Source organism: Canis lupus, chromosome 10 (assembly GCF_011100685.1).
Source record: "Canis lupus familiaris isolate Mischka breed German Shepherd chromosome 10, alternate assembly UU_Cfam_GSD_1.0, whole genome shotgun sequence".
Lineage (NCBI taxonomy): Eukaryota > Metazoa > Chordata > Mammalia > Carnivora > Canidae > Canis > Canis lupus.
This window is the reverse complement of record NC_049231.1, coordinates 23,860,100-23,884,140: the sequence shown is the minus strand read 5'-3', so window position 1 is coordinate 23,884,140 and position 24,041 is coordinate 23,860,100. Positions and strand designations below refer to the sequence as shown.

General features: G+C 49.7%; 1 protein-coding gene across 4 annotated transcripts in view; it reads left to right on the top strand.

Moving 5' to 3' along the window:
- SERHL2 (serine hydrolase like 2) overlaps positions 1 to 24,041 on the top strand; it is a 37,096-nt gene that overhangs the window by 1,566 nt on the left and 11,489 nt on the right. For 3 of the 4 annotated variants that reach the window (XM_038550325.1, XM_038550328.1, XM_038550327.1), the window contains exons 4-8: positions 126 to 167; positions 568 to 587; positions 1,036 to 1,110; positions 2,751 to 2,860; positions 4,206 to 4,285. In XM_038550325.1, the coding sequence (XP_038406253.1) occupies positions 126 to 167; positions 568 to 587; positions 1,036 to 1,110; positions 2,751 to 2,860; positions 4,206 to 4,285 (327 nt within the window). The remainder of the gene's footprint in view (positions 1 to 125; positions 168 to 567; positions 588 to 1,035; positions 1,111 to 2,750; positions 2,861 to 4,205; positions 4,286 to 24,041) is intronic. The other variant, XM_038550326.1, reaches the window with a different exon arrangement.

The window sequence follows — 24,041 nt, the reverse complement described above, 5'->3', positions numbered from 1 at the left end:
CCCCTCCAAGCTAGTTCCCTGAGTGGGGCACCCCAGCTGCTGGGGAGGGATGTCCCGAGCACAGGGACTGCAGGGCAGAGTGGGGGGCAGCCTGGGCCCAACCTGACCTGGCTCTGTGTTTTCAGCCTTGAAGTGGAAGCGTTTTTCCCTCCTGAGTCATAGTTTTGGTGAGTAGAGTTTACACTTTGGCTGGGAGGGGGCCGAGTGGGCTGAGGGGCTGCGAGGGAGGGAGAGGAGGTGGTACACAGTACCCTGCACTTCTGGGCGCTGCCAGAAGACATGAGGGGGTTTGTGGGTGTCCTGGACACTATGCCCTTTGGCCTGAACCACCCCCCTCCAGGGGACATACGGCCTCAGAGGTGGTACGACAAGGGAATATGTGACCTTTTGGGTGGCAAGGTCTGATGAAGGGGCCATGTGGCCTCCGGGAGGGAATGAAGAGCTCTGCCTCCCCTTGGTGGGAGAGAGCCAGGCCCCTAGCCTGGGGAGGGGCAGCCCCTGTGAGAGAGTCTTGGTAGGATTCGGAGAGCTGGGGAGTACCAGGTCACTACTCTTTTGTCCCCCCAGGTGGCATTATCGGCGGAATGGTGAGTAGATGGCTTTGCAGTGTCCACCTCTGGCCACGTCAGGCATTCCTGCAGGTGGGGCCTGAGGTGGGCAGGAGAGAAGGAGGAGTTACCGGGAAGGGAAGTGGCTCCTCCTGTCACAAATTGGAAGTGAGCACTTTATGGCCTAGGGCCAGTTTGCTTTATAGATGGCAGTGATATAATCATTATTGCGGAGACATCAGTGAAACTGGATTCCCGATGGAGTTCAGAGTTTCCACACTCCCCATCCCCAGAGAATCCTGGAATCCAGTCATCACCAGGGCGTGGACCTTGGTCTGGATGTGGACCTTGGGCAGGGGTGTACCCTGAAGGGACTGAAGATTCTTCTTCTGGCCGCTTGGAAACACCCGTGTCCCCCTGGAAAACGTTGAGTCCTTTTGCCTTCTTCCCCTCCTACTCATTCTTTCCTTTTTGGGTCACATCATAGTTTTCCTGTATCTTCCCCGAGATGGTGGATAAACTGATCTTGCTGGACACATTGCCATTTACCATGGACCCTAAAGTAAGAGTGAGGGCTTTCATGGATGCTGTCGTGGGGGAGACCCATGCCCCTGGCAGTGGGCGGGTACCAGGGAGGTGGGAGGAGGCCGCAGAGAGCAGATATGGGGGCTCAGGGGGCCCCCACAGGGGACAGGGCTGTGCAGCCTGTACCCCTAAGGAGTGGGCAGAGGTGGGCAGCCCCGGTGCCCCAACGGTTTGGCACCGCCTTTGGCCTGGGGTGTGATCCTGGAGACCCAGGATCGAGTCCCACATCGGGCTCCCTGCTCAGAGCCTGCTTCTCCCTCTGCCTGCCTGTCTGTCTGTCTGTCTCTCTCTGTCATGAATAAGCAAATAAAACCTTAAAAAAAGAAAAAAAGGAGTGGGCAGGGTAAAGGGAAAGCCTTTGTCATCCTTGGAAACCCTATATGTGGCCTGGGACATATAGAATGCCAGGTCTATCACCAAGCAGTAGGGCCTGGGAGAAGGCAGGAACAGTGGATTGAGGGGGCTCTGGGGGCACACAGCCCAATGAGGCCGTTCACACTCATGTTCAGTTGTGTGCATTTGTGCTGTTCGCACATTGCACAACAGTATACAGCAGTCCTGGGTGTGGACGGATGGGAAAGTACCCATCCCTCCTACCACTGCCGATGACAACAAACGAGGCTGTCCCTGCATCTGAGTCCTGGTTCTGCCACTCATCTGCTGGGTGACCCTGGGCAAGTCACTGGGCCTAGCTGAGTCTCCGTTTCCTCACCTGTAAAATGAGGAGGTTAGCCTAAATGACCTTGGAGTTGCCTGCCTGTTGTTGCATTCTGTCACTCCATCCCCAGAAGCTCAGCCTCTCGGTTGTGACACAGCTTTGTCACCAGCTTCAGTTGCTTATCTGTAAAATGGCCACAGATGCCAAAAGGGCCTGAGCCGTGCTGTCTTTTTTATCACCGCCTGCCCAATCCCAGCACATAGTGAGCGCTCAATTCGTGTTGGGTTCATGGGTGGATAGCTTGTGGGTGAATGTGAGGATCCGGTGAGGACCCTGGGGCTATTTTCTGTTTCACTCGCGGAGTTAACATACATGGTGCCCCAGGATCCTCTCTGGGGCCCCTGGGTATTTGGTCCTCCCTGTCCTGCATTCTCAGGGACTTGGCTGGGAGTGTCACTTCCCACTGGTGCTCCGGGTGGCGGACTGTGGACAGGATTGGGCTGTTGTCCGAGTGAGCTGACCTGGAAATGGGTACACTCGGAGGGGGTCCAGAAGCCCCCTCTGTGGTCTCCTGTCTGCCCCCTGGAGGGATGGCAGGAATTAAAGCAGATAAAGTTGCCAACCCGGGATGCTCTGTGACTTACAGATCTAATACTGAACCTTTGCAAAGCACTTGCAGTTGCCAGAGATTTCCTTTCCCCTCCATCGCCCTCACCCCTCCAGCTGTCCCGACCACTGGCAGGGCTGGCCCGGAAGTCAGTGAGGCAGACAACTCACTCCGATCCCAGGGATGACTAGCAGGGGCTGATCCTGTGCCGCCCTTCACTGGGTCAGAATGGATCTCGGGTCAGAATGGACCCTGACAGGGGCCGCTGACAGCAGAGGGTGGAGGGGGGAGCTGAGCCCCTCTGTCAGCAGCCCAGAGCCCTGCCCACCCAGCAGAACCCACAAATCCCCAGGGAATGGAGAACATGCTGACTTACAGGCGGGGAGCCATAGAGCACATGCTGCAGGCAGAGGCCTTCCAGAAGCCCCGGCAAGTGGTCAAGCCAGAGGAGATGCTGCAGAGGTGAGTGCCAAGGGGGAAGAGGGGGCTGGCGGGAGGGAGTGGCGGGAGGCAGACCTGGGTGCAAGTGCAGGATATGAAGGGAGGAAATCTCTGGGGTACAGAGGCCGCGTCTGTCTCCTCCGCAGGAATCCACCCCGGCCCTGTTGCTCTGTGCTTGCCCGGGTATCGGGCCTCCTGGCACTCACTCTTCAGAGCCTTGCATCCTCCCTGCTCTGTAGCCACACACTTCGTTTACCAAGACCCCTTTCCACACGCTCTGTACCCATCTTCCTCTCCCTATAATCGTGCACACGTGTGCATGCACACACACACACAGTCCTTCCTTGTACACATTTTCTCTCTGTGGCTCCTACCTGGACCTCTCTGCAGGCACCTTGCTAACTTGCCCACTCCTCCTCCAGCCTCAGCTGACTGCCACTTCCTCTGGGAGCCTGCCCCCCACTCCCCTAGATGAGCTGCTCCTCCCTGCCCTGTAGATAATTGAAGGTCTGTGGGTGGTGACAGGCTGGTTGCCTCTGTATATCTAGCACCTGGAAGTGCTCCCGGTGGTCAGGGACCTACAAATATTTGTTATCTAAGGGAGAGAAAGGGATCCCTGGGTGGCTCAGCAGTTTGGCACCTGCCTTTGGCCTGGAGTGTGATGCTAGAGTCCCGGGATCGAGTTCCGCGTAGGGGGAGTCCCTGCATAGAGCCTGCTTCTCCCTCTGCTTGTGTCTCTGCCTCTCTCTCTGTCTCTCATGAATAAATAAATTAAATCTTATTTTATTTTATTTTATTATTTTTTTATAAGTTTTTTTTTTTTTAATTTATTTATTCAGAGAGAGAGAGAGAGACTGAGAGGCAGAGACACAGGCAGAGGGAGAAGCGGGCTCCATGCAGGGAGCCTGAGGTGGGACTCAATCCCAGGTCTCCAGGATCAGACCCCGGGCTGCAGGCGGCGCTAAACTGCTGCGCCACGGGGGGTGCCCTATATTATTTTTTTAAAAGATTTTATTTATTTATTCATAGGGGGGGGCAGAGACATAGGCAGAGACAGACAACAGGCTCCATGCAGGGAGCCCGATGTGGGATTCGATCCGAGATTCCAGGATCACGCCCTGCACTGAAGGCAGGCACTGAACCACTAAACCACCCAGTCCCTAAATTAAATCTTTTTAAAAATTTTTTGAAAAAATAAAGGAGAGAAAATACACACACACACATATGTGTGCTCACACATGAGTGCGGGAGAGTTGATGGAAATATCCCCCTTGACACATGCCTGTGTCCCTTGTGGGTGGCCCTCCTCTTCTTTCCATCTGGCCTTCTCTGCCCCAGGACCTTCATGTCTCTCTGTCTTCCCCAGATTCCTGAAGAACAACAATCACTTGAATGAGGAGTGTGGGCGACTCCTCCTGCAGAGAGGAACCACGCAGGTGGCCACAGGTAGGGACTCACCATCCAAGACCGTTACTTCTTGGCACTGTCCTTACTGAGGAGTGATAACCACTAGGCCCTCTGGCAGCCTGCTCTGGAGCAGACACGGCACTCAGTGCTTGGCAGGGTGTATCTCATGCCATCCTCCTGCTGCCCCATACTTCCCCCGTCCAGAGCTGGAGAAACTGAGGCTCCAGTAGTAGGCCAAGTGACATGTGCCAGGTGACATAGGCCCGTGGGGAGCGTAGTCCAGTGTCTGGAGAGTAGATGTTGGGGAATGTCGCCGCCGTGCTCTGCTGACCCTGTGTGGTGGGTGCCAGTGTCCGAGGCTGGGGTTTGGGGACGTCCTACGGGGCAGCACAACTCGAAAGAGGTTTTGCAAAATGGAGAAGTAGGGTAGGTGGCACCTGGGCCTTAGGGCAGCATCAGGCCCGTGCTCTTTGCACTTCCTTACCCAGTAATATTCACCCGGGAAAACTTTACCAAGAGTTTGCTCAGTGCCAGCCCCGAGCAAGGCCGCCGCGGGAGCTGGGGTGAGCGAGAGCGGACTCTGCCCCTCTCCTGGGGGGCTGGCACCTCTGGCTGAGGGCGCCGTTCACAAGTGCCCTCCCTGGAAATGACTCCCCAGGGGTTGAGCAAGGAGGAGTCCAGGTCAGGAACGTACACTCTAGGAGGTGAAACAGATGATAAACAAGTAAACAGACCAAAAACAATAGACATTTTATTATAAGTGTGATAAACAGGGCACCTGGGTGGCTCAGTGGTTGAGCGTCTCATGATCCCGGGGTCCTGGGATCGAATCCCTCATCGGGCTCCCCGTAGGGAGCCTGCCCTCTCCCTCTGCCTGTGTCTCTGGCTGTCTCTGTGTCTCTCATGAATAAATAAATGAAATATATTTTTTAAGTGCAATAAAAATATACAGGGTGTTCTGGAAGAAACCCACAGACGGGGGTCCCAGCAGCGGCTCCCAGGAGGTGGAGTAGAAGCCCAAGGGAGAGAGTCAGGGACGATGGGAACCTGCAATAAATCAGGCAGGAACGCCTGGGTTGATTCCTAACTCTGCTAGCTCAAGATCTTAGGCAAGTCCCTCCTCCCGTTTAGACACCTTCTCCCCATTTTTCTCAGGTGATAAGCAACATCTTGGGATCTTTGTGCGTATGGTCAGAGAGGATCAAGCGAGGTAGTGAACGCAGCTTCAGTTTATAAAGTACCAGATGAGGCAGGGGTCAACCCCAAGTGCTTGCTGGATCTGAGCAAGTTGTGGAATTAATCGGGCTGCTGGGAGTCAGGCAGCAGGGAGTGGTAGGGGCTGTGGGTCTGGGGGCAGGACAGCCCAGCCAGTGGTTATCACCGGGGACTCGGGCCTCGCATGGCCAGAATTTCCAGTTACTCACGAGAAGCCAGAGACCTCCCGTGTTGCCAACACACCACAAGGTCAAGTGGAATATGCTTAAGGGATGATTTGGCCTCGGGCTGCCAGTCTGTGACTTTTCCTGAAGGGACTCATCTCCGAACCTCACAAATCCGCCACACAGAGGTTGAGGCGGAGGGCCGTGGGCCCGGGCTTCCCAATGTGCCTGCACAGATGGCCCACCCCGAGGGGCCCCGGCGCAGAAGTGGGCTAATCCGGAATAAGACACATTCCCAGCTGGGCTGGGGAAGCTGCTTAGGCCAGGCCTGGGTCACATGAGTGGTGAGCCCGGACACCGCAGCCGTGGGCGAGGAGGGAAGAGGGGAGTGGACAAGGCCCCTCTGCAGCAGTCGTGGCCCCTTGGGGCCGGAGGGTAACCTAAAACAAGACAGAGTGGGCTCCCCACGCCCACTGGGTGGTGTGACACCTGGAGAGCTGCTGCTCCGGGGTCGTCATCCTCAGGCCCCAGAGCCCGTGACCATCCCCACAGCCCTCTGGAGCAGCAGAGAGCAGGGGCAGCCCCGTCACTCCACTTGATCCTGTAACTGAACCCAAGATCACAGGCCCAATGCACAGCACAACCCATCACTGAGCCAGCAGTGTGCAGTAAGGAGAAGGTTTATGTGAGAGGCAGACAGGGGAGGAGGTGAGGAGCTGGGAACAGCCCCGAGGTGGACAGCCAGGGTTTAAATGCAAATGGGAAAGGGTCTGGGTAAAGGGGAGAGTCGCTGTGTGACTCAAAACCAGATAAAGCAAGTTACTGGGTCAGGGAGGGCTTGTTTCATTTTGTTGGGCTCTGAGGGGAGGTCAGTGGTCCCGAGCAGTTCTGGCAGGCTTCTTCTTCTTTTTTTTTTTTTTTTTAAATTTATTTTAAAGATTTTATTTTATCTATTCATGAGACATAGAAGGAGAGGCAGAGACACAGGCAGAGGGAGAAGCAGGCTCCTTGCGGGGTACCTGATGTGGGACTCGATCCCAGGACCCTGGGATCATGAGATGCTCAACCAGTGAGCCACCCAGGCGGCCCTCTGGTTGGCTTCTTTTTTTTTTTTTTTTTTTTTTTTTATTTATTTATGATAGGCACACAGTGAGAGAGAGAGAGGCAGAGACACAGGCAGAGGGAGAAGCAGGCTCCATGCACCGGGAGCCCGATGTGGGATTCGATCCCGGGTCTCCAGGATCGCGCCCTGGGCCAAAGGCAGGCGCCAAACCGCTGCGCCACCCAGGGATCCCTCTGGTTGGCTTCTTGATGAAAACTTGAGTCTCCAAAAAACATAAATTAACTCTCGGTTATCATGGTGTCAGGCGAGAGTAGTACCCTACAGGAACGTGGCGGCCGATAGCATTCCCAGAACAAGCAGGTTTGGGTAAGGAAGCTGCAGCTGCCATGGTTGCCCTGTTAACTCTAGTTACTGTTTTCTGTCCCTACTGTCTTTAATCAGTCCTTGTTCATGAGCAAATCCGCATGATGACCACTCTGGCTATTTCCTGCTGAAATCGGGCTGAGATTGGGGTGAGAGGAACGGATCCTTTCTGCCCTTAACTGGAAACATTCCTTAGTTCTGGCTTAAAACCCTACATTCTGCATTACTAGAATTTTTGTACTTTTATTTTTCTTTATTTAAGATTTTCTTTATTTTGAGAGAGGGACAGAGTACAAGCAGGGAGCCCACCATGGGTCCCTATTCCAGGACTTTGAGATCATGACTTGAGCCAAAGGCAGACGCTTAACCAACTGAGCACCCAGGCACCCCTGTACTTTGGGTGATAGCTTTGGTACGTTTTGTACCGCATTTTGTGATTAAGTAGCAAAGAAGGAGAATTAGGAATCTGGAAAGTTCCACATTTGAGTAAATAATCCTAGGAAGATTGACCTAAATCCTTGGAGAATCCTAGAAAATAATCTGGAAAAGCAGTCCAAATCTGAGACTGGGAACTCAGCGATTTGTTGCAACCAAGTAGCCTGTTGTCTTTATTTTGTCAAGTGGAACTTCCACTTCTGAAGAAGGATTAATATATGTGCCAGCTGATGAATTAGTTAACATACAAATCTTTCCTTGTTCTGCTAAACTATAACCTATAACACTTCTGTTATCTAAAACTATTCTGGCTAAAGAGTCCTAAGTCCTCCTCTTGAGCTGCTATAGCTGAAACAGTTTCGTTAACAAATAATCCCAAAGATACAGAGAGGTTTCTAATCTTATGTTCATGGGCTGCCACTCCTCACCGGGGTAGTAAAGTTCTTCCAAAGAAAGAGCCTGTTCCATCGTCCGGACACCCTGGTAGATAATCCTGCACTTCTCCCCCGATCATGTCACCATTCAATATAGACTTTTTAGTTCTGGGGAAAAAAGAGCTGGCCCAATGCTGAACATCCTTGGAATTACAGAGAAAGAAAGAAGGGATTAGGTGGCCTAGTAAATGAGAAACTCCTGTCCACCTCTGTCCCAGCGTTCGTAGGCCCGAGGCTAATCAGTTGACCCACAGACAAATACATATCCCATTGGGGCTCAGAGGGATTCTGGACATGTTTGGAAAATTAAGCTTTTTAGTGTGGGAGATCTTGTTTAAAACCTGGTCAAGGGATCTCTGGGTGGTGCAGTGGTTTGGTGCCTGCCTTTGGCCCAGGGCACGATCCTGGAGACCGGGGATCGAATCCCACGTCGGGCTCCCGGTGCATGGAGCCTGCTTCTTTCTCTGCCTGTGTCTCTGCCTCTCTCTCTCTCTCTCTGTGACTATCATAAATAAAAAAATAAAAATTAAAAAAATAAAAAAAAACATAAAAAAAAAGAATCTCTTATGATTTAAAAAACAAAACAAAACAAAAAACCTGGTCAAGTCAGGGATCAGTAGAAGGCAGCGTCCACGTGAAATTCATATCACGTGCCTGTGAAGGGGAAGAGATCCCCTTGAGGTAGGTACTATTTTGTGACCTCCAATCTGTACATAGGCAAGAGGTAGTGTAACCTGAAGACTGATTAGTCCTTCTTTGCTGAACTAAAAAAAGAGACGGTGTTCCAGGAAATGGGTTATGTTAAGCAAACAAGTAGTCAATGTCTGTTATAGAGTGTTCAGTTTTTATGACCATAGGTTCCAGTGCCCTTATGTGAGCCTCCTAAGGTCACTACAGGGGACACTATAGGGGATGTTAAAAAGAAACAGGGTACACAGAATGCTCCGTTAAGTTTTTTTTTTTTTTTTAAGATTTTATTTATTTATTCACAAGAGACGAGAGAGAGAGGCAGGGACACAGGCAGAGGGAGAAGCAGGCTCCATGCAGGGAGCCCGATGCGACACTTGATCTCGGGTCTCCAGGATCACACCCTGGGCCAAAGGCAGCGCTAAACTGCTGAGCCACCCAGGCTGCTCCTCCATTAAGTATTTTGACCACATAGGTTGCCGTGAAGTTGGGCTCCTTGGAGAAATTGATTATGGGCATAGCTATGGAGTCAGCGTGGTCGTGTATGGAGAAGGGCTTCAGGTAACATATCCAGCAATCAGACAAGTTACCTGAAGAAGCTAAAGTTTGTGAAACTCTGACCATGGAATTATCTTTCCAAGTAAAAGAGATTGAGGATTACCGAGCAAAGCGAACAACCCCTAGTAGTTCTAATCATCCCTTAGTGGGATTGTCTCCTGAATAACACCTTGAGGTCCTTCCTTCAGGGGCTTACAAGAACAGCTTAGCAAATTCTTTTTCAGAAAGTGGTCAAGGGAGGTCTGTGCTCTGGGTGTGCCATCATCTAAGCTTTGGGTGATCCCAGCTCTTTTGTGGATTTGGTGTGGGTTTTTTTTTTTTGGGGGGGGGGGGTCTTCCTTTCTCTAAGGTCAGAATCTCCTCTCCTTCCAAATAGCCCCATGAGCAAGTACTGGGGATGGTTTGTTAATGGGCCACCACAGCATAACGAAAGTCCCGTGATGTGGTTATGAATGAACACTTTTCCCTTTTGACAGTTTTGTTTTTTTTTTTCCTTAGACCAACATCGTTTCCTCTTAGCTGGAGTTTAACTGTTGTGTTTTGTTGTAAGAAGTTTGCTCCATATTTCATGAACCAGTCTTAGTCTTGAAAATAGGCTACTTTAAAAAAAAAATAGGCTACTTCAGTTAAACAGGTGTCTCATTTCAGGAGGCAGGTGGGCGCTCAAAGTTAGCCCTATATTGTGCAAGCAATCAGGTAATTAGTAAGAGGTATTTCTATGGAAACAAAAGAAAAACACAGATTAATGGCTGGAGCAAATCATAAACCCAGTGTCAGTCCTGAGTGCTGCCAGGGAGAAGATTTCTAGATTTCTAGAAGATTTCTAGATGCTTGAGCATGTTCAGATGGAGTGAGGGCTGACAACTTTTCCCTAGCCTGTAGTTTGAATGTCCCTGGCAATGTTTCTGAGTGGTCCCCACAGCAATAGACAGGAAGATTGTTTAAACATGAGCTGTTGTGGCAGTTTCTCTGAAGTTTACCTCAAATCGTCAGGCTTCCATCTTCAAGGCTTCATGAAAAAAAAAAAAAAGATGGTTTTAGTTGTCAGTGGTTTCAAGTTGAAGTATGGGAGAAAATGGGACACTTTAGTTCTGAGAGTCATAACCAATGTTTGAGGAAACCAGAGAATTCAGGATCCACCCCGTTTTTATAGGCAAACAACAAATACTCAGAGATAATTCATCAGAACTAGAATCTAGGGGATCCCTGGGTGGCTCAGCTGTTTAGCGCTTACCTTCGGCCCAGGGTGTGATCCTGGAATCCCGGGATTGAGTCTCACATCAGGCTCCTGCATGGAGCCTGCTTCTCCTCTGCCTGTGTCTCTGCCTCTCTCTCTCTCTATGTGTCTCTTATGAATACATAAATAAAATCTTAAAAAAAAAAAGAACTAGAATCTAACATCCACAAAGGTGTATTATTGAAACATAATTTTTCTCTCAAATCACCCTTATTTTCATCAAAGATAGCCAAATTGAGACTAATTCGTTTGTAAAATAAGTCCAGTTTTAGCAAACTTGGCCTGATTATTTATGTAAGGGCAGAAAGAATAGTGATGGTCCATATAGGTTTCTTAAAAATGTGCTTTGCCAGGACTTCTCATAAAATTTCAGATTGAACTTCTAGCAACCTCTGGAGGCTGAGAAGCCCAACCAAATAGTTGCCATCAGCTTCACGCCAACACCTATAGATTTGGGTGAATTTCTCTCTTCTGGAGGACCTCAAAAATACCCTCCAAAATCTCTATTCATTTCCAGGGGCTGCCATTACAAAGCCCCACAGACTGGGTGGCTTAAACATTCGTTGTCTTGCAGTTTGGAGCCAGAAACCAAATTGAAGCATTGGCAGCCTCTGCGTATGCCTCTCCCAGCTTCTGGTAGCCCTGGCTGCGTGTGGCATTCTCCTTGCCTTTCACAGAGTGTGCAAGGGGAGAGGGTGTGGAAAAGGCAGAGCAGTGTGAGATAAGGATGTAGGGCAGAGCTTGCAGTTCGGTCTTATAAATACAGTGGCCTGGGTTGGCCTCATGCAGAAGTGACCTTTGAGCAAAAATGATGCAGGTGAGGGAGATAGTCACACAAATAATCCAGGAAGAAGATGTTCCTGGGGATGGGGAGCTGCTAGGAAAGGCTTTGACGTGTTGGGGAGGAAAAACTCCCCCGCAATCCTCCAAGTTTCTTCCAGCTGGTCTAAGAATTTCTTTTTTAATTTTATTTATTTATTAGAGAGGCAGAGACAGAGGGAGAAGCCTGATGGGGGACTCAGTCCCAGGACCCCGGGATCACAAAGGTAGCTGCTCAACCGCTGAGCCACCCAGGTGTCCCTGGTTTAAGAATTAAATGGATAGGGATCCCTGGGTGGCGCAGCGGTTTAGCGCCTGCCTTTGGCCCAGGGCGCGATCCTGGAGACCCGGGATCTAATCCCACATCTGGCTCCCGGTGCATGGAGCCTGCTTCTCCCTCTGCCTGTGTCTCTGCCTCTCTCTCTCTCTCTCTGTGACTATCATAAATAAAAAAAATAAAAAAAAAGAAGAATTAAATGGATAGATTAACGGGAGAAAATAACATTTAATTACATACAAGCAGGGATACCACATAAACATGAGAGATTCCAAAGACAGGCAAAATGGGGTATATATGCCATTCTGGACCAAGGAGAAAGGGTAAGGGTGTTAGGCTTCAAAGGGGAAGGAAGGCCATTCACAGAAAGAACAGAAAGAGTAAATATTCAGTAAGCAAGTGTTTGCCGGGCCATCTGAAACAGAGACTTCAAGAGGAATTTTAACAGACTTTGCAAAATTCCTCTCTGTCTACTACACCCAGTTCAGAGTATGATGCCATGGTGATCGCTCCTTCCTGGAACAGGTCCTCTCTGAATCCTTTGATGCAGTTACAGGGAAAGTCAAGAAGAAAAACCTCTTGAGTCTTCTGTTTCTTAAAGATAATCAGCCTAAGATAATGCATATGCCAAAGAGATACATTTTGGGGTGACACATATTGCTCCCCTGCTGAGGCACAAGCTCGATCTGGCTTGTGGGAGAAACCAGGAAGCAGTAAGCCGGGGTGGGGAGAGAGAAGCCAGGCTTAATTTTGTCCCCATCATAATCCTGGCTTTACTCTTCTGGAAACAAGCTTGAGGTACTGGCCTGAGGGAAGGAGAGCCCAGCACTGGTTGGGGTTCCCTAATGACAAAGCACAGTCCCGTGTCAATCCCTGGCCCCCGTGTCCTGCCCACTGTGGGGGATGCTCAACCCCTCATCATAAGCTGGGCTGCCCTGGGGTTGCAGGCATGATTTGTTTTGACTTGTACAGTTCAAACAGATCTTTCATGTGGGATATTTTGAATAGGGCGCTCATATTTAAAATAGAAAGCTTTTGTGTAAAAATGGAGATTTCCAGTTTCTTTTTTTTTTTAAGTTTTTTTTTTTTTTTAAGATTTTATTTATTTACTCATGAGAGACAGAGAGAGAGAGGCAGAGACACAGGCAGAGAGAGAAGCAGGCTCCATGCAAGATTTCTAGTTTCTTTCGAAAAGTGAGGAGGGTGGCGCCTGGCTGGCTCAGTCGGTGAAGCATCTGACTCTTGGTTTCTGGCTCAGGTCGTGATCTTAGGGTCATGGGATCAAGCCCACAGGGCTGAGGGGCTCCATGCTCAGCCCGGAGTCTGCTTGAGAGTCTTTCCCTCCACCCGCCCCCTCCTCCTCCTCTCGAGCTTGCACACTCTTGCACTCCCTCTCAAATAAACAAATTTAAAAAAAAAAATTGAGAAAAGTTGGCAGCACGTGGGCAGTAATAGGTGGCCCTGCACAGGGACTCTGCTGCCAGGGGACACTACCCACTGCCCGGCCTCTGCTGGTGGTTCCCAGCAGAGGAAAGGGGAGGGAGTGGACTGAAAGGGTCTCTGAGTTTCCTCTCTTAACCTTTGAATATCGGGCAGTGGGCACTGGGCTTCCTCTGGGGACCTCAGAAAGCCCCAGAGTTCGGGCCACCCTGCTGGATGTGCTGACACTCCCAGGCCCCTGGGTGGCAGCGGCCCTGACCCAGCTGTTCCGAGTCAACCACACTGTTTTGTTGTCCCAAGGGTTACCGTTAGGACTCTAACGGGGTTCAGGGACCCTTTGCAGATGAGGAAACTAAGGCCATAGAGGGAGGGCCCAGAACATTCTGCCCCATTTCATATGTCCCTGCCACAGCTGCTGGCATCCCTCCATGCAGTACATTCAGCGCATTAACAAATCAGTCCTGTGCCTGGACTCCTGCCCCAGGCTAGCAGTATGCTCAGCTGGGGATACAAGCGGAAGCAGATCCAGCCATGCCCTGTGCTCCTAGGGAGCCTGGGCTCAGCTGGCAGATAACAAGGAAGCTTCCCCACCTGGAGGAGGGGCCCAGGTGGGAGAGGAGTGCTGCATCTGTAGGAGCCCTGCCCTGGAGACTCAAGGTCATGAAGACTGAGTAATAGTGCCCAGCAAGGTGAGAAGGATGAGGTAGCAAGAGTTCCAGACCCAGGAGATAGCATGTGCAGAGGCTCTGCCCACGCAGAGGGGCGCACGTCTAGTCCTGGAACCTGCCGGAAGGCCAGGAGCATTGAGAGAAGGGCAGAGTGGCTCTGCCAGAGGATAGGGGAGTCCGGGAGTGGACAGGGTAGGATCCATCCAGTATGCCAAGCAATGGTTGACGGCTGATCTTGGTGTTTATTCCAAGAGCAAAGTGTTAATAACAAAAATTCAGCTGAGTAAATGTGAAGATCTAATTGGCTGTGTTCAATGATTCATGAATTGGCTGCATCCCATCAAGCAAATAGAAAGGAACTCCATTGAGCTGTAGAAAAAGTTTTATTTTTAAAAGATTTTTATTTATTCATGAGACACAGAGAGAGAAGGAGAGGCAGAGACATAGGCAGAGGGAGAAGCAGGTAGAAAAGATCCCTGTAGAAAAGATTTTTAAAGTCAGGGAGAGAAAGTGGAGGAAGGAGATTATTTGCAAAGAATGCATTGTTTCAGACGAGGTCGCCCTCCTAAGGGGAACAGAAGGGGTCTGTCCGTAAAGTTGCTGTGGGTGACCAGTAAGTCCCTGGCCAGGCTGACACTGCAGTTAGGTTTGCCTGACAGGGGCCCTTCACATGTGACTCCATTTTGAATGTGGTTGTCAACGCAAAATGAACAAACTTTTTAGAATTTCTTTTTAAAAGAAGAAGAGGGGTGTCTGGGTGGCTCAGCTGGTGAAGCGTAGGCCTTCAGCTCAGGTCATGATCCCAGGGTCCTGGGTTTGAGTCTTGAGCCAGGCTCCCTGCTCAGTGGGGAACCTGCTTCTCCTTTTGCCCCTCCTCACCTCACCTTCGCACTCTCTCCCTCTCTCAAATAAATGATTAAAATCTTTAAAAATTTTTTTAAAATAAGAGAACAAGGTTACAGGTTTCAGAAATATAGGAACAGAACTTAGATTTCAGCTTGAAATATTTTTTAGTTTATTTGCTTAACGAAGCAGATGTACAAGGTGTGTATGGGGCAGGAATAGAACCCATGCCCTGAACTTTGGTGAGGTCATTCTGACCTTGGTGAAAATTAAAGCCATAGCTTCCCTAGGAGCCCAGGAGTGGACCCCATAAACATTAAAATGTTGGAAAGTTCCTTTATCATATCTCATTTTTGCTCAATAATCTTTCCTCCAAAAGCCTTGATGATCAACCCTTACTTTATGTTCCCCAGTCCCGGGGTGACTGGCTTGTGAGCTCTGGGTCCATCAGGTCCCTCATTGCTAAATGTGTGTGTGTGTGTGTGTGTGTGTGTGTGTGTGTGTATTTACCTAGAGTTCCTCATTGGGGGAACTTATAACGTAAGTGTGGGAAGCTTAACAGTGATATGTGTTCTCTATGAAGTCCAGTTGATGAGCAAACATACTACATGTGCTTGGCTTAGACTGGTTTTCTATTTGATATAAAATTTATAATAACGACACATGGACAGTGAAATAATTCCAATAAGTACAATTTCAAGGAACCAGTGTGATGTTGGAATAGACTCAGACAAGAAAAAAATCCAAAGAATCCTTTACAAGTATCTTGATAAAAGGGTAGGGAAATTTATGATTATTTACGAGGAGAGATGGAGCATGTGCATTGAGTGAACATATGTATAACATATGTCCCATGTGTCTTTGGGGTGGAGCCTTCAGCCCCTGGCATCAGGAGGTTATCTTGGGACAAGGGGATGGGACTCTGGGCATGCTCCAAGGTGGGGTCTTAGGCTGGCTGTCTCTAGTCAGGAAGGCAGGGTCTTGCTTTGTTGCCAGGCCGGAACCCTATCAGTTGACCTGGAGTCAGAGAGACCACCAGTGAGTTAGAGGGGTCGGGAAAGATGCAGTTACTGATTGCGGGGAGACAGCTGTCCCAAAAACACATTTTAAACTTTTTTTTTTGTAAAAATTTTTTTTAATTTTATTTATTTATGATAGTCACATAGAGAGAGAGAGAGAGAGGCAGAGACATAGGCAGAGGGAGAAGCAGGCTCCATGCACCGGGAGCCTGACGTGGGATTCGATCCGGGGTCTCCAGGATCGCGCCCTGGGCCAAAGGCAGGCGCCAAACCGCTGCGCCACCCAGGGATCCCCATTTTAAACTTTTTGCTAGTTTTCACCTCATTAACCCTCTGGGGCATGGTTTTAGCACACTTCCCCCGAGTTATGATCATTCCTCAATCTTGAAGAATTGAAATGATGACCACTTTGGCTACTCCTTTATCTCTTTGGGTGAGGTCGGTTTTAGGTAAAGAACAGTCTTTGCAAATCTTAGCTGTGTCAGGCCTATGTGCCAGGCTAAGCAGAAGTTTGTGGGTTTTTTTTTTTTTTTTAAGATTTTATCTATTTATTCATGCAAGACATGGAGAAAGAGGCAGACACATAGGCAGAGGGAGAAGCTGGCTCCCCACAGGGAGCCCGATTCGGGACTTGATCCCAGGACCCCGGGGTCACACCCTGAGCCAAAGGCAGACGCTTAACCACTGAGCCACCCAGGAATCCCAATAAATGAAATCTTAGTATATGTGCTGCCGAAGCGAGCACAACAATAAATGAAATCTTAAAAAAAAAGGGGAGAGAGACATTTTTTTTTTAAGATTTTATTTATTTATTCATGAGAGACAGAGAGAGAAAGAGAGAAGCTGGCCCCATGCAGGGAACCTGAGGTGGGACTCTATCCCGGGTCTTCAGGATCATGCCTTGGGCTGAAGGCAGCTAAACCACTGAGCCACCCCGGCTGCCCTATTCTTTTTTTTAAAGATTTTATATAAGAAGAACGGATTTTTACTTAATGTAAATTACTATAATTGCCATGAAAGAAAGACTTAAATTGCCACAAGGTTTCTGAATTCTGGAGGGTCCAGATGAGGAGAAAAGATAAATGTTTCCATTTGTTTGCAAATGAATATTTTATCTCATTTTGTCAGTTGTAGATCTTTTAAGACAAAAGCTTTCCTTAAATCTGGAAGAGCAAATATTGGAGAACAAGCAGTATTTTCAAATAGGGGTCATAAAAACCGTAATGCCCTTCCTTAATTCATCTAGTCCCTGTTACTCGCTTCTGTTGTTTGAACATAGTTATCCTGTTAGTTTTGGAAATCCTTACTCAATTTACTTTTCCGATCTTAAGGGGATCAGAGACCTATATTGGTCAAGAATCCTTTGCGTGAATCTCCTTAAAGCTGAAACATGTTTTTGGAAGGATATCAGGATTGTGACTATAGATGACAAATGACTCAAAGTGGGTCTGGTTTGGGGAGATCCGATGAGAGTTCATTACACTGCAGGTAACAAGGAAATTTGGGGATTTCTGTGACACACAACATTTTAATAATTAACATTTGAAGTGGGGGGCCGGGTGGCTCAGTTGTTTAAGCGTCTGCCTTCAGTTTGGGTCATGGTCCTGGGAGCCTGAGATCGAGCCCCACATTGGGCTCCCTGCTCAGCTGAGAGGCTGCTTCTCCCTCTGCCTCTGCCCCTCCCCGCTGCTCGTGCACTCCCTCTCTTTCTCTCTCTCATGAATAAATAAATAAAATCATTAAATAAATAAGTAAATAAATCTTTGAAACCTTGGTCCCCAGTGAAAACTATGAGTAACAAATTGTGGATTATTGCACAATTTTTTTTTTTTAAGATTTTATTTATTTATTCATGAGAGACACACAGAGAAAGAAAGAGGCAGAGGGAGAAGCAGGCTCCAGGCAGGGACGTGGGACTCGATCCCGGGTCTCCAGGATCATGCCCCGGGTGAAGGCCGCACTAAACCACTGAGCCACCCAGGCTGCCCGCACCAGAATTCTTTAGATTGACAAATTGATGAATAGATTCCCTAATTTCTGGAAACATGTTTTTTTTTTCTTTCTAATCATACAACTTTTTTTTTTTTTTTAAAGATTTTATTTATTTCTTCATGAGAGAGACAGAGAGAGGCAGAGACAGAGAGGCAGAAGGAGAAGCAGGCTCCATGCAGGAGTCCGATGTGGGACTCAATCCTGGGACTCCGGGATCATGCCCTGAGTCAAAGACAGACACTGAGCCACCCAGGCGTCCCTAATCATACAACTTTCAATGAAGCATAAACCAGTTCACTAACAGATCCAAGTAGCCTTAGTTTCTCTGTGATAAGTCAGAAGTAGGTAAACCTTATGTTTAGTAATTCATGTTTTAGTATTTTATTCAGAAAAGACAGATGTGCAATGAATTCAGACCAGTTTATCATTTAGCTTTGCACAACTTCAAAGTTTCATGCTAACAAAAATTTTGGAAGCTATTTATTTTTTCTTTAAATATTTTTATTTATTTATTCATGAGAGACAGAGATAGAGAGGCAGAGACACAGGCAGAGGGAGAAGCAGGCTCTCTGCGAGGAGCTGGATGCGGGACTCAATCTTGGGACCCCAGGATCATGACCTGAGCCGAAGGCAGAGGCTCAACCGCTGAGCCACCCAGGCGTCCCAAACTTGCTTGTTCTTAATAATTTCCCCTGAAGAGGAGCCCTGGGTGGCTCAGTCGGTTAAAGGTCAGACTTGATTTTGGCTCAGGTGATCATCTTAGGGTTGTGAGATGGAGCCAAGCCCTGGGTCATCTGGCTCTGAGCTTGGCGGGGAGTCTGCTTCTCTCTGACTCCCTCTGCCCCTCCCCTTTTCTCTCTTCGGGACACTCAAGCTCTCTCTCTCTCTCAAATAAATAGGGGGCTGGGGGCTGAGGTAACTGGGGGATGAACATTAAGGAGGACACATATATTGAGCACTGGATATTATATAAGACTGATGAATCACTGAAAAAAAATACAAAAATACAAAAAAAAGTCAATCAACTTTGGGAAGAGTGATTACCTGTGAATACTTGATGAGACAGACAAAATCACCCATTAAGTCATCTTTGCTGAGAAATTGCAACAGATAACAGGAGCTTATTTGACCCCTGGTAAACGTTAGTAGAATAAAAAGTTGTATAGTTAGGGTCGATGTCTCTAAAGACGTGCTTATGTTAATTAAACCAACAACCTTGAATTCACTTTAGTATATGGTACATCCGAGTCCACTAAAAAGTTTGTCTCCCACTGTCAGCCTCCCCTGGGGCTCCTGTGGGGACATCTGAAGTGTGGTTTAAGTCCGGGGAGCCCTTGGATGTGGGAGGTGCCTCAGTTTGAACCTCATAAGGCGATTGCCCAACAGCTTGGGGTGCTCTCTGCACCGTGATGGCAAGGGTGGGAGGAGCAGAAGCACTGGGGTGATGTAGGGGCTGTGCAGGCAGCCCGGGCAGTGCCGGGGGGCAGAGGCCGCAGAGGTGCTGCTGGCAAGGCCAAGGGCAGATTTAAAGTTTTGCACTGACTTTTTCTGTCTCCTGTCTTTTCATTTTGCAAAACAGGCATTTTCTCTGGGTGCTTTCCAGCCTTATGGAGGAAGGGGAGGAGCAGGTGGTGGGTTGGGCGCTAGTGCTGAGCTTGGAGACGAGGGCTGGATATAGGATTTCTAGTGTCTTCTTGTTTGCCTCCTCTTCTCATTATTCTGTTAGGAAGGGGGTCAGGGGTCTTAGATGTTTGTTCATCTTTATCTCTTTGGACCATCATCAGTTGGGTCCCTTCCTATGAGGCTTTTTTATTATGGATGGAGTAACATTAAAGTCTGGATGTAGGAAATGTGGTCTCCCATCCTGTGAACTTGAAAGACAGTTGAGTTCGTTTTTATCTTTTTGAGTCTTAGAAAGCCCAGTTTGTTTTTTGTTTGTTTGTTTTTTAAAGATTTCATTTTATTTATTCATGAAAGACACAGAAAGGCAAAGGGAGAAGCAGGTTCCCGGAGAAGATCCCAATGCGAGACTCGATCCTGGGAACTCCAGGATCACGCCCTGAGCCAAAGGCAGATGCCAACGGCTAGCCACCCAGGCGCCCCAAGATTTAAGAGATTTAAGAGAGAGCAGAGCAAGGAGAGAACACACGTGGGGGAGGGGCAAAGGGAGAGGGAGAAGCAGGCTCCCTGCTGAGCAGAACCCTTTATGGGGCTCCATCCCAGGACCCGGGGATCATGACTCCACTAAGCCACCCAGGCGCCCCAAGGATTTGCCTTTAAACTGATTAAACAGAGCTCCTTTACAAATTCGTTTCAGCAGTACCATCCGGAGGTGGAGAAAATGTCTCATGTGTGTAACACACGTGGACCTATATACACGAACGAGGTGCCAATGGGATTTAGCCCTTGTTTCACTAATATTTGTACAGGGGACATTAATTAAAGACCCAACTTCCAGGGCAGCCTGGGTGGCTCAGTGGTTTAGCGCCGCCTTCGGCCCAGGGCATGACCCTGTAGACCCAGGATCGAGTCCCATGTCGGGCTCCCTACCTGGAGCCTGCCTCTCCCTCTGCCTGTGTCTCTGCTTCTCTCTCTGTGTCTCTCATGAATAAGTAAATAAAATCTTTAAAAAAAAGAAAAAAAGACCCAACTTCCAGGTATCTCCCTTTTATTAAAACAAATCTAATTATAAGACAGCCTCGTGGGATGCATGGGGGGGGCTCAGCAGTTGAGTGTCTGCCTTTGGCCCAGGGTGTGATCCTGGGGTCCTGGGATCGAGTCCTGCATGGGGTCCCCACAGGGAACCTGCTTCTCCCTCTGCCTGTGTCTCTACCTCTCTCTGTCTCTCATGAATAAATAAATAAAATCCTAAAAAAACAAAAACAAAAAAAACAGGGCCAGTTTTGTGCCAAGAACCAAAAGCTGCAACAACAAGCAAACCCGTGACGCCCAGAGCACCCTAGGAGCCGGGGCCCCCCCAACAACCACACCGAGTGGTCTCCTGCTCTCCGGGCTGCTTAGTGCCCTAACTGGCTTCCTCCCTGTGCACACGGCCCCCATCCGAGCCCCGGGTTATCTTCAGTCCCCCGTTGAGGAAGCACCTGCAGGTGCCTTGGGCCCCCCATCGCCTTGGGCTGCGGGCTAAGGCGTGAGGTCTGAGGTGGTGCGGGTGCTGGGCGAGCCGAGTGTCCCCCCAGCGAGGTCGGAGGCCGCCGCGCACACTCCCAGCACCAGCCCATGGGCCCCCCCGAGCGCATCCCCGTCTGGCCGGCCCAGGTCCCCGAGGAGATGCCGGTCCCTACGGGGCCACCACGGGTCCTCGCTCACCCTAAAGGGCTGTCTGGCCAGAAAGGGGCGAGTGTCCCTTCTCTGCGGAGCTGAGCCATTCCGGCTCTCGGATTTCCAGCCAGAAAACGGACTCGAGCCTTGTCTGAATAACCTCAGTTAGCACAGTGCCGCGTCCAGGCCACCAGCCCAGCCGAGGTGGCTGCGTCCTAGGCAGCATGACCCGCCACCTTTAGCAGCTCAACCAGTCAGGGCCGCCAAGCCGAACTGAGGAGGCCCGGGGACCCGGGCAGCTCACCAGGTACCTGGAGCTGCAGGAAGCCAGGGGCCGTGCCGGTGCCCAGATGACCCCGGGTGTTCTCAGGCAGGTGCTCCCGTACCCCGCGTGCGACGCCAAGAACGGCTGTGGCAAAATAAACAGACTTTTCCCTTTAGGTCACTCGCTAACGAAGTAGATCAGAAATGAGAGCCCGTGCTTTGAAGTTTGGGGAAGCCATCCCACCTGGTAAAAGTTAAAGTCGGAGCTTCCCTGGGAGCCCAGGAGCGGGAGCCACGGACATTCCAAGCTGAAAATTCCCTTTATAGTTGTTTTCTTTTTTAACAAAAGGGAAGCTTTTGCAGGGGGTTTAACTGGAAGGTGGGGGGGCGGGTTACCAACTGATTGGATTTGTATCCCGAGTGGGCCCCCGTACTTGCTAGGGCCCCCGTACCCGTCAAGGGCGGGTGCTGTTTGGCTGGCTCTTGGCTTTCTGACTGCTATTGGTTGAAGGTTTTTAAGGGCCCACCAGGACTTGGTAGGACGGGAGTGCTGCTGGGGACGCCTGAAAACTACATTCCTTCGGGAAGATGCCAAGAGTGTTTGGCGTTTGGTTTTCCCCCCACTGGGTGCAGGGAGGGGACTGGCTGGTGGCTGGGCAGCTGTATCCTTATATCCGAGGGGCATCTTCATCTTATTCCTGGGAACTCTTAGTCTGGGGGGTAAATACCCTCATTTGGTATAAAGAGGGAGGGCTAGTTTCTAGAAAACAGATGTTAGAAGGTAACTATCTACTTTGTCCCAATTTTCCCTCCTTGGCAAGCGCACCTGCTCAGAGGCAGGAAGGAAGGTGACAGGAAGGTGGCCTCCCGAGTGGGAGCCTGAGAGGCACAGGGGAGAGACCTCACGGGCGCGCGGAGCAGCAGGTGGTGAAGGCGAAGGTCACAATGGTGGTGGGGAGCCCCTGAAGGGTGGCAGGCCCCCAAGGGAGACCCAGCAGAGTCCAGTTCTGGAACCATCTGGAAGGGGGTCTGCAGGTGAGAAGGGAATGAAGGCAGGGGCCCTTGGCGTAAGGAGGAGAGTGTTTCCCTGCCCTCCTGCAGAGCAGACCCTGGATGTGTGGGTGTTCCTTTCCCAGAGGATGGGGATTCGAAGCTGAAAGTTCCAGGCTTCCAACCACAGTTTGGTCTTCCTGGGTACCAGCTCCATCCTGAAGCTGCCCGGTAGCCTGCTGAGAGCCCCCTCATTAGGACAAGGGATGCTCCTGTCACCTAGGAGACTCCAGAGGATTGAGGAGCTCTGTGTCAGGACCTGGGCTCAGGGACCAACTATTAGAACAAAAGTTGCTGCTCCTAGCACCTCCTTCCTTAGGATATCTCACAGGCTTTAGGAGCTCTGGCCAGACTAAAATACATATTTATTATATCACAACAGTCACTGATTGTTGGCTGTGGCAGGAGATGGGGGGTGGTATCTGGGACTCTGATAGTATTTCCTACATTCAAAAGCATTTTCTTAGGAATTTTAATTTTCACACAACACTTCAGGGTTTCAGAAAATCCCGGTGTTGCTCACAAGTCGCTGGCAGGCCAGGGGTCCCAGCTGCAGACCCTGCTCCCGGCAAGCCAGGGCCGGTCTCTCCTCCTGCAGGGGCTGAGCGTGGCCTCATCCCTCTGAGCTCCTTTCAGGTGGAGCAGGTTGTTGACAGGATGAAGACATGTCAGTGCAGAGCCCCTCCGAGCAGCTGCAGGCACTTGGTGTGGGAGCTGCGTCTAATTGAGAAAAGCACCGAGCGCCTCTCTCCTGAGAAACACACTTCCGACCCCCGCAAAGCTCGTTGAAGGGAACAGCTCGATAGGGACCCGGAGAAAACAGAACAGCTCGATAGGGACCCGCAGGTACCTTGGGGGTCACCATATCCCTAAGATGACCCTCTTTTAAGGTTTTTATCACATCCCCTGAGTAGCTGGAGCCTGGTCTGGAGGATGGAGGAGGGCAGTGAGTCCGGGGGCCTGGGGTCATCTGTGCCAGCAAGGTCAGGGTAGGAGCTGGAGGAGGCCCAGTGGCCTTGGCCTTGGCTTCGTTGGGCCGAGATGATCTGGTGTGGCGACCAGAAAATCTTCCAATTACATGGTCCTGCTAAGTATTTAGAATCACAAATGCCGGGCAGCCCCTTTGACGCAGAGGTTTAGCCCTGCCTGCAGCCCGGGGTGTGATCCTGGAGACCCAGAATCGAGTCCCGCGTCGGGCTCCTGCATGGAGCCTGCTTCTCCCTCTGCCTGTGTCTCGGCCTCTCAGTCTCTCTCTCTCTCTGAATAAATAAATTAAAAATCTTTTAAAAAAATAGAATCACAAATGCCTGATTAAGAACCTCCATCAACAGGAACTGGAGGGTGTTATGCTGAGTGAAGTAAGTAAATCGGAGAAGGACAAACATTACATGTTCTCATTCATTTGGGGAATATAAATAATAGTGAAAGGGAATAGAAGGGAAGGGAGAAGAAATGGTAGGAAATATCAGAAAGGGAGACAGAACATAAAGACTCCTAACTCTGGGAAACGAACTAGGGGTGGTGGAAGGGGAGGAGGGCGGGGGGTGGGGTGAATGGGTGACAGGCACTGAGGGGGGCACTTGACGGGATGAGCACTGGGTGTTATTCTGTATGTTGGCAAATTGAACACCAATAAAAAATAAATTTAATTTTTTTTTTAATTTTTATTTATTTATGATAGTCACAGAGAGAGAGAGGCAGAGACACAGGCAGAGGGAGAAGCAGGCTCCATGCACCGGGAGCCCGACGTGGGATTCGATCCCGGGTCTCCAGGATCGCGCCCTGGGCCAAAGGCAGGCGCCAAACCGCTGCGCCACCCAGGGATCCCATATTTTAAAAAAAACCTCCATCAACAATTAATTATCTGTATTTGTCATTGAAAAGTTCCGTTATCTCTAATTAGAGGAAGAAATCTCATAATTATGGAAAATAGCTCTCCTTAATGTGCCCGTGACTGTTTCTCTGAAATCCATTTCGTAGTCCAACAT